The sequence below is a fragment of the Portunus trituberculatus genome, chromosome 41 (assembly GCF_017591435.1).
Source record: "Portunus trituberculatus isolate SZX2019 chromosome 41, ASM1759143v1, whole genome shotgun sequence".
In the NCBI taxonomy this organism is placed as follows: domain Eukaryota; kingdom Metazoa; phylum Arthropoda; class Malacostraca; order Decapoda; family Portunidae; genus Portunus; species Portunus trituberculatus.
Window position 1 is genome coordinate 22,085,238 of NC_059295.1, and position 17,626 is coordinate 22,102,863.

At 47.6% G+C, this 17,626-nt stretch overlaps 1 protein-coding gene across 1 annotated transcript in view; it reads right to left on the minus strand.

Annotated features, from left to right (window-relative positions):
- Positions 1–14: 14 nt before the first annotated feature.
- The window catches only part of LOC123517013, a 27,970-nt gene continuing 10,358 nt past the window's right edge, over positions 15–17,626 (minus strand). Inside the window, exons 2-11 of the mRNA XM_045276830.1 lie at positions 7,493–10,340; positions 7,167–7,372; positions 6,718–6,936; positions 5,487–5,646; positions 4,681–5,184; positions 3,453–3,544; positions 2,917–3,275; positions 1,288–1,427; positions 860–1,054; positions 15–621 (exon numbers count right to left, since the gene is read on the minus strand). Coding sequence (XP_045132765.1) covers positions 67–621; positions 860–1,054; positions 1,288–1,427; positions 2,917–3,275; positions 3,453–3,544; positions 4,681–5,184; positions 5,487–5,646; positions 6,718–6,936; positions 7,167–7,372; positions 7,493–10,321 — 5,259 coding nt within the window. The 5' untranslated portion in view covers positions 10,322–10,340 and the 3' untranslated portion in view covers positions 15–66. The remainder of the gene's footprint in view (positions 622–859; positions 1,055–1,287; positions 1,428–2,916; positions 3,276–3,452; positions 3,545–4,680; positions 5,185–5,486; positions 5,647–6,717; positions 6,937–7,166; positions 7,373–7,492; positions 10,341–17,626) is intronic.

Below are 17,626 nucleotides of genomic sequence, written 5' to 3' on the forward strand. Positions count from 1 at the left end.
TTCAAAGCATGAAGTCTGCTATTGATTTTACATTCTTTATTTGCTTGCTTAGTGTTCTTCGCACAGCTACTGAAGGGTGAAGGGATAGATAATTTTGCCATCGTCTGGCTTGGGTTGGTCCCCTGGTTGTACCTGCTCGTCCACGAAGCTCAGCGTGGCGTCAGGCTGCAGCACCGCCTGTGTCTCCGTCGCGTGCACCACCTCCGAGTGCTGGACACTGCCGCCGCCAAACATTGCCGCGTCTATCATTTGAGTGGCTCTCGCAGCAGGCGCCTCGGCCAGCACATCCTGGTTACCGGAAGTGTGGGCTAAAACCTGGTGTGGCGCCGCTAGGATCTGATGACTTTCACGAGTAACGAGCTCATTCTGCGTCAAGACTTCGGCAGCTTCTGCGACCACTTGTAGAGGATTGAAGACCTGAGCCGAGTGGAGGACCTGCTTGTGCTGCCGCTGCTGAGACTGTTGCTGGGAGCACAGCACCACGGGAGTGTGATGCTGACCCACAATATTAGTCTCACCGGACACAATAGTTGCATCTGACATCACCTGAGTGTCCAGGGCGATGACCTGATCCGTCTGCACGATGACGGCGCGGTCACCAGCGTCCTTGGCTGCGAGAGGCTGTTGGCAGGAAAATGAGTTAATATTTTCCATTTTGAATAGAATCCAGGGCCCGAAGATTTGAAAAGGAGAATATCCTTTGCCATGTGAACGTCACGGATGTAACACTATGTGAAAATACGTATCATACCTGATTTATGATAGATTAACACAGAGATTAACACACAGAGAGCGGAGAAACAAAGGAAGATAGACTTGCTAGACAATTTGAGAATAAAACCAGTACAAATCGGGTGACCTGCTGGGCGATATCGTTATCTTGCACGATGCTGAGAGGGCCGCAGCTATTGGGCGAGGAGGCGATGCCCAGGCTGGGCAGCAAGGCGGCCACGTCCCCAGGCTGCTCCCCGAGCTTGTCCGGCAGGATGATGATGACTTGCTGTGTTCCATCGTCATCCACTTCAACTGTGGTGTCTCCGGCCAGCTGCTGGATCTGGGGAAGGACGTTGGGCACATCCAGCAGCTTACTGTTTATGGTTCAGTTAAAATGTCCTCGAGTGTGCATCAAGGAGGCTGTATTGCTGTGTCAGATTTTAACAGATAATGTTGGAGACCCATGGAGCAATGTGGCAAGCCATGACATACCCAGCAGTCACTAGTGAGAGGCACCAATGGATCGTGGTGAGGTACCTATTGCCATCATAGGCTTTGCCTCTCTCTACTCACCATGATCCTCAAGGGCTGCGCGGCCTCGCCCTGCGGTGTGGTGGACCTCAGGATGGCGGGACGGCTAGGGGCGCGTAAGGAAGGCGGTGGCTTTCGGGGAGACGAACCTATGGCTTTGAAGGCGCCGTCCTCTCGGGTATCTGAGGATAGGTAGAGTATCAGTGATGATGTTAACTTCAAATCCCAGGTGAAAATTCAAGTCTTGATAAGGAATATTTAATGGATGATAGCTCACACACACACACACACACACACACACACACACACACACACACACACACACACACACACACACACACACACACACACCGCGTAGTGTAGTGGTTAGCACGCTCGACTCACAATCGAGAGGGCCGGGTTCGAGTCCCGGGGCGGCTAGGCAAATGGGCAATCCTCTTAATGTGTGGCCCCTGTTCACCTAGCAGTAAATAGGTACGGGATGTAACTCGAGGGGTTGTGGCCTCGCTTTCCCGGTGTGTGGAGTGTGTGATGTGGTCTCAGTCCTACCCGAAGATCGGTCTATGAGCTCTGAGCTCGCTCCGTAATGGGGAAGACTGGCTAGGTGACCAGCAGACGACCGAGGTGAATTACACACACACACACACACACACACACACACACACACACACACACACACTCTCTCTCTCTCTCTCTCTCTCTCTCTCTCTCTCTCTCTCTCTCTCTCTCTCTAAGTATTTGAAGCATTGGTCGGAAGAGAAATGTTTCACCATGAGTTATCAGAGACTGCTGGCATGACGTCGTGGTAAGAGTGACTTTGTATTGGTGATGCAGCGTTGGTCGTGGGTTAATAGCCATCAAGACAAATAGTTTCGTCTTGCCATTACCACGTCACCATAAGCAATATATTTTTTACAATTGTCACCAGCAGTCTTCACACTTGGTGCCGCCAAGCGTGCTCCCTGAGCAGGCAGCAAGGAGTCACCTTGGTACTCATGCAACGGAACCCCGCGGGGCTGGTGGTCCATCCCAAACAGATTGCAGTACCCACGAGCTGCCGCGCCTGTGTCACATGAGCTTACCGGGAGTCACAGTCACCCAGCGCACCGCATCCCGCACAGAAAATATTAAATACACATAAATACTTAATGAGTTACCGAGTCACATCTGTAATACTATTTAAGAGAAGCATAAATCTTGAAACCTCATATTAAAGTATAGGAAAAATGCGAATTAGTAGTAATAATAATGTTATATTCACACACACACACACACACACACACACACACACACACACACACACACACACACACACACACACACACACACACACACAGTGATTCGATTACTTTCACATTAACCAGTCGCATTAGGAATACTGGAATTTCTGCCAGTGTTGTTGGCTTGTATAACTCCCCACTGAATCCAAGCGGGGGAGTGTTTGGCAGCAGCTTTAGGCAGAGTGTTGGGTGTGTACAGAGAGCATCGAGGGCGGCAGAGAGGGTCTCCTAATTAGCCTTGATATCTTACACGAGTGTCTTGTACGGGAAGACTCGAACCTCACGTATGCATTGGTAGGGACGCGGCGTGGCTGGTCATGGAGGACTCGTGTGAGGCGGGGCGTGTCGGGGATGCCCTCGGGAAAGGCCTAAAGCGTCATGTAACACTCACCATCCTCGATTAAGGAAGGGTTGGGCTCAGGTGACTTTTCATCTTGGTGAAGATCCTCGTCTCTCTTCGCTTTCTCCTTTTCTCCGTCCTCGTCTTCCTCACCCTGCCTGGTCTCCGCCTCCTTAGTTTGAGCCTCACTTGCTGTTTTGTCGTCACATCCAAACTCATCAATGTCAAGGGACCGCCTGATCTGTGTAAGGACGTCCTCGCTGTCCTCCTCGGTGACCTCAGTGGCGGGATCGTCGGGGTCGTCCTTGTCATCTTGGAGGGCGGGGTGTTCTTGGCGGCGCCTGGCCTGGGCTGCGCTGGAGCTGTACGATGCTGGTGCCGTACCCGAAGGTCTTGTTGTCTTTGGCTCGCTGTAAATGGATTTTTTTTATTCATATACTACATTTGATAGGATTTTATCTCATGGGGTCGGTAGTAAAAAAAAGAGCAGAATGCATCCTTTAATTTATGTGTCCATGAAAATGTCTGACTATCGAGGAAGAAGCTTTTGTGTGGCAAAACATTTTAAAACATGTACATGATAATACCTGTTTCTCTTTCTATGGAGGAAGGGGAGCGGGTGGCTGGTGACGGTGGTGTCCTGCTCTGCGTGGTAATAGCTGCGAATGTGCGAGGTCACCTGAAGGAAGAAAGAGGAAAAACGGGTGAATATTGCTCTTCAGGCAACAGAAGGCGTGTTAAGCACTGCTCATTAAATGTACTACATGACGACAGTACAAGGCTTGATGTAGTGATGTCTGCGAGCATGGAGGCGAAGTGTCATGGCATCAGGAATATGAGGCAACACAAAGCCGAAAACAGCTATGGTGGGTGGGGCGTCCCAGGTGTGCGAGGACAGAGCTGGTGCCGCCTCAGCCCGATGCTGTCTGCCCTTGAGAACCACTTGAGTGACGAGTGGGTGAACTAATCCACGGTGACGGGCAAGGCAGGCGAGAGTGACGTCACTGTGTGACGAGCTGGCGGCAGATTTTTAGGTGACGTCACAAGTTTTATCACGGTGGCGAGACTAAAGCAAACAAGATGAGCCGCAAGTGAGCAGCAGCAGGGAACGCTGCGAGGTTAGTTAAGGTTAGTGAAATGCCATATGAAACCAAACCCAAGCCGAGCCCTTGGGCGGCACGGCCTCGGCAGGCTGTGTACACTGGCGGTGCTCAGCCTGACCTTCAGATGTATCGTGTTCAACACCAGACTCAATAAATCCAAGGCGTGGGTTCATGCACTTGTCGGGCCCGTAACGTTTTATGCTGAACGGTATGAATAAAACAATAAAGCGTGCACATGTGCGATCAACACTGGATTGAAGCCTTGCATAAGAATAGGCCACACCTCTCCTGGCTCGGCCACTCACTGAATGCATAACACTACGGCAGAGGGAGCCAGGCGATACGCAGCCATTAGTTAAACATGTGAAACTTTACCAAAGCCACAGAAAACTTAGAAGAGCTGTAGCTACCAGTGACTTGCACCGAAAATCCTGCAAGAATAATACATGAAGCAAAGTAACTTCATGAATCGATAAGTATATCAATAAAGTAAACTTTTAAATGATGCAGGTTGTCTGCATCTGCAAGTGACGGCAACACATTGGCTACATTTCTTGAATTCAAGTGATCAGAATTCTCAGATTTCCTAAACACTCGCACAATTAAGTAAAGAGACAACTGAGGGCTGTCCAGTATCGCGGAGCCTCGCCACGGTGCCGTGCGGTGCCATCGCGTCCTCGTACCTGATAGAAAGATACAAACTTTTACTCACCTCTTCCTTTGTCTTAAAGGCGCCTTTGTGCTTCTCAAGAAGATGAATCTGGAACTGCAAGGCGTAGTTACTGCAAAAGATGTGAGGACTTTGGGGCTTCGAATCTGATGACTCTGGATTCTGGGACACCGCCATCCCGCAGGATGGCTGCCAACCCTTAGGATGGCAGCCGTCGACATCACAGAGCTTGGAAACCTCATAACTCTGGGTTTGGGGATACTGAAGCTCTCTTGGCTGTGAGGAGAAGGAGGATTCACACTTTAGTTGGCGTGAGACGGATCCTTCAGGGTCGTGGGATTTAGAAGAGGAGGATGCTGGCTCCAGGGGACGGACAGCTGAGGCGTCTGTGGCTTGATGCTCGGTGAGTTCAGTCTTCAGCGGCTGGCTGCTCCCGACGGCAGACTGCTTGCCAGGCTTGTCCTGAGGTGCCTTGCACAGCAGACACTCGTACATGAACCTGCCTGGGTGACGCTTAGTCTTCAACATGTGCTTGCGAAGGTTTTCCTGCCAAGTCGAGAAACCATTACTATATTAACAAATACATTTATACATTATATATATATATATATATATATATATATATATATATATATATATATATATATATATATATATATATATATGTGTGTGTGTGTGTGTGTGTGTGTGTGTGTGTGTGTGTGTGTGTGTGTGTGTGTGTGTGTGTGTGTGTGTGTGTGTGTGTGTGTGTGTGTGTGTGTGTGTGTGTGTGAGAAAGATGTAATAATTATTCATGACACATATAAGTTAGTTTGTGCACACCGACAGAAGAGGCCGAGGCCTCGTACCTGGTTGTTGCAGGCGTAGCTGCAGTAGGGGCAGGAGTAGGGGGTGGCGCCGGTGTGCAGGCGAAGGTGGCGCCGAAGGTGGGGAAGGTGGCCAGTGGCGTAGTTGCAGTGGGGACACTCGTACTTGTCCCCCTCTCCCCGCTTGTGGCACTGCCGGTGCCTGGACACGCAACCCAAACAACCCAGACTTAACCAAACAGTCATATGCAGCCCGGCGAGGCGCACCAGTGTAAATTAAAGTCTCCAAATTGATGCAATAGATCTTACCCTCGGGAACAATATTCGGGTTCCCTATAGATTTGTTTTGAATGGACAGTGTAAATATGAGTGGGATATATTCACAATAACGTGAACACAAAAACAACAATAAAGTGGTAGAATTGAACAGTAAACTATTGGTGGCGTGACTCGGGCTCCTTGCGGGGTTGCCAGCACTGTTTTTGGACGCCGTCTCCCATCCTCCCATCCCATCGCGCCCCGCGGCTGCTCGCCCACCGCTGTTGATGGCGGCTTACTAAATCGATTTGAGCAAACCAGATCACCGTGCTGCGTCCTGAATAGTTTTGAGAGAAAACCAGCTGTTTGTAAATAATCATTAGTAAAATAACACCTGTGAGGTGCACGGGGCTGCTGAGGTGGCGACGCACGGCACTGCACCTGGGACGCCTCCAGCCGCCCCACCTGATTACCATCATAACAAACTGCAAGCTGAGTGGCGCCACTCGGTCGCTATAATAAACCCACGCAGCGCTATCGCAGCTCCTCCACCTGTTTGCCTGAGTCACGGTAAGCCTTTGAAATTTGCTCTAATAAAACATTAAATATCTATAGATGATTGACCTGTTACTGTCATTCTCTCTCTCTCTCTCTCTCTCTCTCTCTCTCTCTCTCTCTCTCTCTCTCTCTCTCTCTCTCTCTCTCTCTCTCTCTCTCTCTCCGTGATCCTTGTTTTGCGGCCGTTACACTGCCTGGTACTGAACATTGAAGACACTTGGATTACATTATGATTACAAAACCTGGCGGACAGTCTTCCGTCTGATTATACGCAGGATGATTGTTTACTTGGAAGGCAATTACGCCGAGGCAGAAGCTGCAGTCTTGAACATTAATACTGATATATTTCTGGTACAGCGCGAGGACGCCCTTCACCTGTACTGGTGCTCAACTACTGTGCCTGAAGTGGAGTGAGAGAAAGAGATAAAGTAGGGGCGCCGCGTGTGTGAGTACTTACGTCTTGAGGCTGGTGAGTGTCTGGCACTGCACGCCGCACACGTCACACAGGTAGGGCCGCGAAGGAGGCTCTTTGGTCCTGAGCACACGCTGGGAGGGTGGGCGGCAGTCGCTCTTCGATGATGGGCGTGGGGAGTCTGGAGCTTCAGGATCCTTCTTGGAGAGCAGCGAGGGCGAGGCGTGGGCGTGGGCCTCCAGCTGGTGCCGGTACAGGTGCCACCTTGGGAGAAGTGGATGACTTCTTTATGGGGGACACGTTGCTGCCTACACCACCTGACTTCCCCACACATTTATCATTCTGACTGCACGAACAATGGATCATTTATCTTACTGACTGAATATGAACTATTATAATTCAGAATAATAGTCATGCCTGTGCTCAAGGCCGCCAGGCAGTGGAAGGTAAACAGACAAGCGCCACTGGGGCATGTCAACGTCTTACACACATACCTGTTGGAAAAAGTTTTGCCGCAGCTGTCGCAGAGGGCGGGGCTGTGGGCGGAGTGCACGTGGGCACCGCAGGTATGAACAGCCGAAAGATGTTTTTCAAGCCAGTCCTTTTGTGAAAACTTGCGGGAGCATATGTGGCAAGAGTGCGGCCACTCGTTGCTGTGGCTCAACATGTGGCCCTTCACTGACGAAGGCTGCAACTTTGTCTGTCCCGGAAGGTAACACGAGACTCTTATGGTGCACAGGGCTGCTATATTAGTAGTGTTCACCAGGCAGCAATAACAAACAATAATGAAAGTGAGCTACAAAGAAACTTTTTGACTCACCTTACATATGTGGCAGGCGTAGCGGCCGTCAGCCTGGCGTTCACTGTGAGCGACCGTCTTGTGAGCAAGGACATGGGCAAGGAGGTCATTCTTGAAGGAGCATAGGTCGCACTTGTGCTGCCCCTCCATGTCGCCGGGAGAGCCGGTGCACACACGCTGGTGCTTGGCGAGGTCTGAACGGAGTGGAGGAATGGCGCCGCACAGGTGGCAGGGTGTGCAGTCTTTCTGATGTACTTGGGACATGTGTCGCCGCAGGGCAGGCAGGTCATCAACTTCCTCATAGCAGAGGCTACAGGTCCTGGTGACCGAGCAACCGCGTTGTCGCCACAGTGTTGTGCGGTGCTCGGCGGACCTTCGATGAAGTTCAGCCTTCCGTTGTGTCGTGAAAGAGAGACCACAGATGAAGCAGTGATAAGAATCTTTTGAGCCTTGAGAAATCTCATGAGTTTTCTTGATGTGGGCACGGATCTGTTGCTTCCGCAGGGTCTTGAAGTCGCACTGGGAACAACGCAATAGTCGCTTATTTGTAACTTGGAATCCTGGCTCTTGGTGTTTGATCCTACGGTGCATTTGGTACTGACGCCGGTAATTGAAGGTTCCACCATCCATCGGGCACACCACTTGTGTCCTGCTGGTCAGTTTTACCTGCTGTGCCTGCAGCACCAAGTCCCTGGCGTTGTCCATATGATGGGGCGTCTGAAGGTGATGTATGAGGGTTGGAAGCTGCATTTCGTCTTCACCGGAGCACGCAGAGCAGGTAAACATTGTCTTCACTTCGTCATCTTCTGGATCGTTTGTATGTGTGTTCATATGCGCCAGAAAATCTTCATGAAGGTTACAGTAAAATTTACAACTTTCACAGAAAAACGGAGAGGTTTTGACAATGGAAGGGATGTTTTGAAGGATAAGTTTGTTGAAATTGGGATCAATTTCCTTATTTTTGCTTTGGCGTTCTTCGAGTTCGTTGTGAATGTGAGCCAGTGAGGCGAAGTGCAGGGCAGCATAAGCTTCCCCAAAAGACAATTTACAGATAGGACACAACATTTTCGGAGTTCCTGAAGAGATTTTATGTACCACTTCTTCTTCATCATCCTGCTGTTGCTCTTCTTCAGTGACTGGTGGCGTTGATTTACTGCTGGGGAATGATCCAGTCACTCCTTTCCAAGTGACTGGTCGAGTCACGTGCTTGGCGATCGTGGCGTCATGTGAAACTATTTTTCTACTCTTGAGGTTGGCGATGCACGACCTGAGAAAGTTTTTAGCTTCCATCTTCTTGGATCTGGCGGGTCTTGTGGTTCTTGATGGTGGAGAAATCTCTTTCGATGTTTTAGCTTTCCTTTTCCCCGCCGCTTTGTTCTCATTGAGGAAGTGAAGCTGAGACTTCAAGTGGCGCTCGTAAGCCTCCTTGCCCTTGAGGACGCGGCTGCACGGCTGACAGTGGTACTCCACAGTGCTTCCCACCTTGATGATGTTAGTCATCTTTTTGCCAGGCAGCCATTTCCCTTTAGTGTAAGTAGGAGGAGGGGGCATCAGGGACTCCTCTTCCTCCTCCATATAGTCCTCTTCCATGTCCTCCTCTTCGTCCTCTTCCAGTTCTGTCTTGGGCGTCGCTGGTCTCCACTTACCCCCGACAGAGGGCGGTGGTCGGCTCCCAGGTCTCCATTTACCCCCTGTGTGGTGGCGTGGAGGTCTTGTCTCATCGTCTTCATCTTCATCATATTCATCGTCTTCCTCGTGCCGTCTCTTTGTGGGCACCTTCACACTGCTGCGTAGTTCAAGAGATGAAAGAAAATCATCCTGACGAAGTTCAGATTTCTCGGAAGCATTATCGGAAGTTCCCAAGTCACTGAACTTCAAACTTGAGGCTGGGAATTCTTCTCTTGCCTCCTGGACGCCCTTTTCATAAGTCTCCTCTGGGATTGGTTCCTTACACTTTATACTTTGACTGCTATTTGAAGGTTTGATGTTCTCTTGTATTCGTTCCTTGGTCTTACTTTGGTCCAGTGTTGCAACATTGGTCAGCAGCGGCTCCTGCGGTGTGGGTTGTAGAGAGTAAAAGTCTGAATATCTTGACTCAAAATTTTGACTCTCAAGCTCATAAGAGGAAGATGATACTTTGAATAGCGTCATTGCTTCGCTGTGTGACTCAGACTCAGCCTCGTGAGGGATTTTGTTGTGATCGCTGAAGGAGTCGAAGTGTCTTAGGATGTTAGGAGGATCATGACCGTGCAGCAGCAGAGGGTCTTCATACCCCGTGAAGGGCGCCTGCGATGAGCCTGTCCTGTGGCTGAGGCTCAAAGAGTCTTGAGTCTTGTGCTTCAGTTCCACGTGAGCTCTGGCCATGGAAGGTTCTGGGGGTGGCTGAGGCAAGGCAGTAGTGAAGTCTTCCATCACCGTATAGGACTCATGGATGGAACTTGTATTAGCTGCCACTGGACGCTGGTGTTCGCTCGTCTGGCCGGGCTGATCGACATAACAGTCTCTGACTGAAGTGTCTGAGGATGAGTATTTTGCTGTACGAACAATTTCTTGCTGATGCCCCATGACAGTGCCTGAGCCGTCTGGAGTAGTGGGTCCGTTATTGCCATGTGCCAGTGAGTGGGTATCAGAAGGGTATGGTGCGTCTGAAAGTTTCTTTGACTCCTTTACCTCTTGCAGATCTTGTTTTGCGTAAGTATTTACTTCCTCCTCATCCACGGAGGCATCGGTGTCTAATTTACCCTCGTGGGTGGTGTTCCGCACGCATCCTGCCTGCCTGTGAGCCACGTAGTTGTCGAGGCCGACGATCGTGACGCGGCACCGCAAACACAGGTGGGCGTCCTCGTCCATAGAGAGCTCGGCACCTGATCTGGAAAGGGGAACGTTCGTGAAAAAGAAGAAAAAAAAAAAACTTTCTTGGAGGTAATGAAAGGCATCTCCTGCCACCGCGCCTCCTTTTAGCGACAACACACATTCCACAGCAAATCTTCAAAGAAAAAAATTATGACGAAGGTATTGTGTTGAAACTTATGATAGGTAATGAAGAACTTGTCAAGAATATTTTATATTGCCAAGAAAAGAAAGTTCAGTTGATGAATGTTGGACTATGAGCCACGAGCTTTTCGAAAAAAAAAAATAGAGGTCGCTCCGTGTCCCTTCTTTGGTTCTCCTGTGAATATACTGTGACCAATGGGGAGTCAGCCAGTCAGTAAAGTATTCTCACTCTAGATACTATATTAATGTCCTCCCCTGGGCGTCATAATTTTGAAGGTGCAGGTGAGAGTGTTGCTGCTTCCTGAGGTGTTGTAATGCTGAGGAGTAACGACACTTTACGTCTCACAAACAACAAATTATGCAAATCTTACTTTCAAAAGCTTTTAACGTTACTAAATCACAGTCTCTCATTCAGCTTTTATCTTACTTCAGGAACAAGTGGGGCGTTTCTACATTATATTACATCCCGCAGCACTCACTAATTCTTCTCCTCATATGAATCAGGTCAAGGGAGTAAGAGAGATAGCCACGAAGAAGCACGCCATAGAAAAATCACTCTGCTTGAAAATATGAAATAAAAAAAGAAACAAACTAACCATGCATGTCAAAAGTAAATCGAGTCTTTTCATAACACAGTGACACCTAATAGTTTTGTGTGGCATGAGCGTGGAATGCCAGCCCCCCTCTCATGCCCCACTCTCCTCTCCTCCCACCCCGACACACACCATGCTGAGCGGCAGGCTATACTCCCGCTTTATTAAAGGAGGCGAGTGTTAATTGTGCTGAAACTACATATTAATTACTCGTACTACATTTCCCTATTAGATCATTCATATGCGTATAGAGCCAATGTCTTTACAGCCCAGCCAAGGTATACAGCTCCCGTCACGTGCCTCCTACAGAAAGTAAAGAGCATAAACCACATAACAATTAATAAAAACCACATCAAAACACATAAGGCACATAGAATCCATTAAACTATAAACAGACAAGATCTTTAAGACACACATAGTATACAAAAATAAAACATATCAAAACATATAAAACGCACAAAATACACGAGATAAAATACAAACATACATGAGCTATAATGCATAACACACATACACACGAGGTAGCTTCAAGGAGAGAGTGAAAAAAAAACAGATTAGGTAAAGAAAGTAAGATCAGAAACCCGACGCAGAAGAAAATAAGGAAGAAAGAGAAATGAAAGGGACAAGAAACTCAAGCACACGGATAGCAGTCACGGGAAAAGTGAATTGAGTAGCGTTCAATTGACTGCCATGACATCACACATCAGTATATCACTCTCAAAGAAATGACTCACCAACTATTTAAGAATCATCGACAAGGGAGCCCAACAGGGAGGCCCCAACAGACCGACACACAGAGGGAAGCTATAGGTCTATATTCTGACACTTTTTTCCTACATCTCCACTACTTTCAAAACACTCTAGTTGAAGTGACACGGGTTTTCAAGCTGTTTTTTTTTGGGGAGTATTTTTAGTGATACTTTATTCTACCCTTACAAATATACTCGTGCAAATGTAGATAAGGGTACATCTGTCCATATTATACCCTTTTGGAAGGAGGAAGACGATATTATGGGTAGATGTGTGATGTTATACCCACTCGCATCAAAATCTACCCTTATAGAACCCTTCAGTTATTTTACAGTGATAAAATCTCAAATGATCAGAAACTTTATAGTGTAGATCAACCAGTACCTTTCTGTCCCATTTTCTTGTGTTTTGCCCCCAAATTAAACGTGTCCTTGCCCACCTGTACAACCTCGCCTCACAGCACCTGCCTGCCTTGATTCCCCTGTACTGCCTGCCCTGTGCTGCCTGCCTGCCCTGCCTCACACAGCTCCCTCCTGCCCTCCATTCTAAGCGTCACCAAGAATGTATTCCCGCCAGGCCCGGCCACTCATAAACACTATCATCTGCAATTACTCACTGGCCGCGTTCAGATACTCGTGTGTATTGGTGCTTCGTCGGTCCAGGCGCCGCACATATCACCCTTGATGCACATAAACATAGATAAAAATAACAACGTAGCGTATTAAATTGTCTCTTGAAATAGGTGTGAGGTGGTGAGTCTTCCCGCGCGCCGCCTTCGTGTGTGTGTGTGTGTGTGTGTGTGTGTGTGTGTGTGTGTGTGTGTGTGTGTGTGTGTGTGTCGTCATTCTCGTTTTTTTTTTTTTTGTCTGTTTTTTTCTGTTGTTAGTTTGTCTCTCTCTGTCTCTGTCTGTCTATCTGTCTTTTTTTTTTTCTACGGAAGTCAATGTTTGTCTCTGTCCGTTTTCTGTTGTTCCATCAGACTGTTTGTCTCCTTCTGTCATTGTCTGTCTGTTTGTCTTTCTGTTTCTGTATACATGACTGCTTTTTTCTGTCTGTCTGGCTATCTCTGTATAACTGATTACTTTTGTCTGTCTGTCTGTCTGTCTGTCTGTCTGTCTGTCTGTCTGTCTGTCTGTCTGTCTGTCTCTCTCTCTCTCTCTCTCTCTCTCTCTCTCTCTCTCTCTCTCTCTCTCTCTCTCTCTCTCTCTCTCTCTCTCTCTCTCTCTCTCTCTCTCTCTCAAGTTTTCAAAGATAGATAAAAATGAAAAGAATGGATTTATCGCCGAGAAAGGTTTTAGTGATCGATTTATTGGTTACAGTAATATTTTTTTCTCGTGATGGCTTTGTTTCCTATTGGTTATGTACATTGACATCACAAACTGGGAGTATCATGGTGTGTCAGAAAGTGAATTGATCTTCCCTTACATGATCGGTCCACATTTTTATCTAATTTAAAAATGGCATGATGGACTGACTTTTTTTTTTCTATATACATTCCATTTTCTCCCCATTTTCTCCCTAACATATTAAAAAAAAAAAAAAAGTTCACATGGCAGGGAAGATTGAAAGAGAAAGAGAATATGTGAAGTTTCCTTAAAGACACACGTTTCTATATACATTCCATTTTCTTCTCATTTTCTAACACATGAAAAGAAAAAAAAAAGTTTACATGGCAGGAAAGATAGAAAGAGAAAGAGACTATGTGAAGTTTCCTTAAAGACACACCTGACCTCTCCACGTAGGTCCAATAGTCTGTCTACTCTAAAATGGCTTCTGTGTCTGGGTCTGAATGGTGTCCCAGGGAATGCGTGGTTGTCGGATCTTGAGGCAAACCGTGAGCTATCCTTGCAGTAAGTGCGTTGATCAACAGAAAACAAGTATTATTCACATCAAATCAATTACGTTATCGATATCCTACATGTTTGAAATCCAGGAGCCATTTTAGAGTAGACAGACTATATATAGTGCACACAGGAAGGGAACACAAAGGAAGACTAAACTATAAATGCCCCGATAACTTACACTATCTAATCTAAACCAAGAGACACAAGATGCTAAAGGGGAAGGTTTTCTTACATCACACACCTCCTTGCTTGCTCCCTTGCTCCCTTGCTTCCTTCCACATCCCCTCAGTACATCCACATCACTACATCCACCCAAACACATCCACCTGAACTTCCCACGTTACACCTCCCCTTGCTTTCCACATATCACATCTTCCTATACCCAATCCATACCTCACCTGTCCATTCCACCACCAGCGCATCCCTCTCCCATCCTCCTCCTTCTCCTCTCGTGCCCTGCCCTCCGCTTCCCCCTACCGCCCTTCCCCTTCCTTCCCCCGGCGCCACTTACCTCCTCATAACCACTCAATACATCCGCGTAAATATGAACGTAAATTATGGGGGCTAATTTATCTTTTTTACCTGAGCCCTCTTACCTGTGCCGAGTTGAGGTTAATTATCTCGTCCAGGTAACCGAGAATGAAGTGGATTGTGGCCCGCCCACCTATGCTCTCCTCTCTACCTTCTCTCTCTCTCTCTCTCTCTCTGTCTCGCTGTCTCTTTTCTCTCTTTATTCTCTCTCTCTCTCTCTCTCTCTCTCTCTCTCTCTCTCTCTCTCTCTCTCTCTCTCTCTCTCTCTCTCTCTCTCTCTCTCTCTCTCTCTCTCTCTCTCTCTCTCTCTCTCTCTCTCTCTCTCTCTCTCTCTCTCTCTCTCTCTCTCTCTCTCTCTCTCTCTCTCTCTCTCTCTCTCTCTCTCTCTCTTCTCTTCTCTGTCTGTGTCTCTCTGTCTCTGTCTCTCTCTCTCTCTCTCTCTCTCTCTCTCTCTCTCTCTCTCTCTCTCTCTCTCTCTCTCTCTCTCTCTCTCTCTCTCTCTCTCTCTCTCTCTCTCTCTCTCTCTCTCTCTCTCTCTCTCTCTCTCTCTCGGATTGTCACATTATATTCTCTCTCCAGATTGTATTTTTCGTCTCTTCTTATTTTGGCTTCCTTTTCCTATTTCCTTCTTCCCTCTCCTTGACTGGTAGGCCTACAACATCGCAATTAGCCAGGACTTACTTACTGTTCTGTCTTTCAATACTTTTCTTTTATTTCTTACGTCTCATTTCCTATATTGTTCTTTTGTGGTAATGTTATTCTTGTATTATTATTATTATTATTATCATTGTTGTTTTTGTTGTTGTTATTGTTATTGTTGTTGTTGTTATTGTTATTATTATTATTATTATTATTGTTATTATTATTATTATTATCAACACTAGTAGTAGTAATGGATTTAGTGTTAGTGGAAGTAATGGTAAATGTTACTACTAACTACTACTACTGATATTACTACTACTATTACATTGGTGGTGGTGGTGTTGGTGCTGCTGCTGCTATTGTTACTATCACTACTACTACTACTACTACTACTACTACTACTACTGCTACTGCTGCTGCTGCTACTACTGCTGCTGCTGCTGCTGCTGCTGCCACTGCTGCTGCTGCTGCTGCTGCTGCTGCTGCTGCTGCTACTGCTGCTGCTGCTGCTACTGCTACTGCTACTACTACTGCTACTGCTACACTGCTACTACCACCACTGCTGCCACCACTGCTGCTGCTGCTACTGCTGCTGCTGCTGCTGCTACTGCTACTACTACTGCTACTACTACTACTACTACTACTACTACTACTACTACTACTACTGCCACCACCACCACCACACCACAACCACAACCACCACCACCACCACCACTACCTACAACATAGCAGTACACACATTCATTCCTCTCTGTGCACCAATCCACCAACCCTCTCTCCGTTCTTCCCTCCCTGTCGCCTTCCTGCCCTCCTGCCCTTCCCTCTCCTGGCAGCCCTATCGTCACCATCGCCACGTCCCCACACCGCCGCCGCCGCCGCTGGCTGGGCCTTCATTACTCCGCCGCTCCGCCGTGTAAATAGTCACGTCATTGCGCGGCACAACGGATACTGCCTACAAATACAACCGTTAGTGCGAAAATATGTCACATGCCGCGTCATCAGAACTCATTTAATCTGCATAAAATAGTGGCCTGTACTAGCAGTGGAGAGAGATAGTGGGGGAGGGGGGTGGAACGGGCAGGGGAGGGATGGGGAAGGGGGCAGGCAGGGTGGAGAAGGGAAGGAGATGGGGGGAAGCAGCGTGGAGAAGAACAGGGAGGTGTTGGGGGGGACGGGAGGGGAAAGAAGTGAAAGTGAGTGTAGAATAAGAGCAGTGATGGGATGTAGTGATGGGCCGGGGGGATTGTAGTGATGGGGTGTGGTGATGGGGTGTGGTGATGGGGTGTGGTGATGGAGTGTGAGGATGGGGTGTAGTGATGGGTTGTGGAGATGGGCTGTGGTGATGGGCTGTGGTGATGGGGTGTGAGGATGGGCTGTGGTGATGGGCTGTAGTGATGGGCGGTGATGGGCGTGCGGGCTGGGTTTCAATACTTCTAATTTCTTCTTTGGTTTCGTTTTGACTGTCGAAATACTTGTGGGGGGGAGAGAGTCTCAATAGTTTCTCAAGTACATGCCGGTAACAGTTGACTCGCGGGTACTTCTGGCAAAAAGATGTCCAAGTGTCCAAGTTTTTTTTTTTTTTTTATGTAAGAGGGGAAAGCTGGCCAAGAGCAACATGAAACGAAAAAAAAAAAAAATAAATAAATAGGTCCACTTAGTTGCCAGTTCCCCTGCAGGTCCGAGAGAGTTAGCCAAAGAACGGGTTAAATGTCTTGAAATCTCCCTCCTAAATATTGTCAAATCATAGAAAGCTGAGATTATCTACATTCATATCCATTGTGTTATGAATTTTTCCTCAATCTTAAGTCCTGTGATCTTAAAATCTTCCAATGAACAGGTTGTTTCATCAGACGTCAACAGGTCAGGGCTTAATTAAGATTGAGAGAATACGGAGAAAATATTGGAAGAGAGGTGTGTATTCAGAAACGCTTTGCTCTCACACCACTATTTTCCAAGGCCACAGAGATGATTAGCGGGGTTTTCTAGAGCGTTTCTCCAGTTAATAATGTAGAAATCTTGTCACTGTCTCTAGAACCGTAAAAAACCCCACCTTACAAAAACTCGTGTAAATCTAAATAAAGCATGTTGAAATAGTGGAAGTGAAGCACAAAATTGTTTGAGAATACGACCCAGAGTTGCAGATCCCTCGACTTCTCACCACGACTGTACTGCGTTGAGGTTCTGACGCCAAGCAATTCATGACGGAGAGCTACAAAGATCCCGCGAAATACAAAATACTGTCCAACTAGTACAATACGCTCAAGAAAGACCCGACAAAGCCTCAGTGGTCATAGCGAGAGTGACACACGTTAAAGGTCAACATTACACGGTATATCTCCCGAAAAAGCAAGGGGAATATATTTAGTAACAGCGAGTGAACTTTTGACCTCTAAATTCCGAGTAAGGTCATGAGTAAGGAGAGGTAAATAATCTTGCAATGAAGCTTTTCATCCCTCGTGTTCATGCCATCACGGAGGAGTAGTGCGCTGGCTGACTGGCTGGCTGGCTGAGGGAGCAGACTCGATGCTAAGTAGTGTGCGCCTCGTATGCTGGCCCATTGCTGTATAATACGTCTGAGAAAATGCTCCAGCTAATAACGAGACAGTGATAATTTGCGGTAAAACTCGTTCCTCCTCCGCTGCCTTGAGACTTTCTGTTAGTCATCTGCCTGCACGTCTGTTTGTCTGTGTGTCTCTGTACGGCCCAACCACTCCCTTCAATCCTTTTCTCCCTCCCCATTTCTCTCTCTCTCTCTCTCTCTCTCTCTCTCTCACACACACACACACACACACACACACACA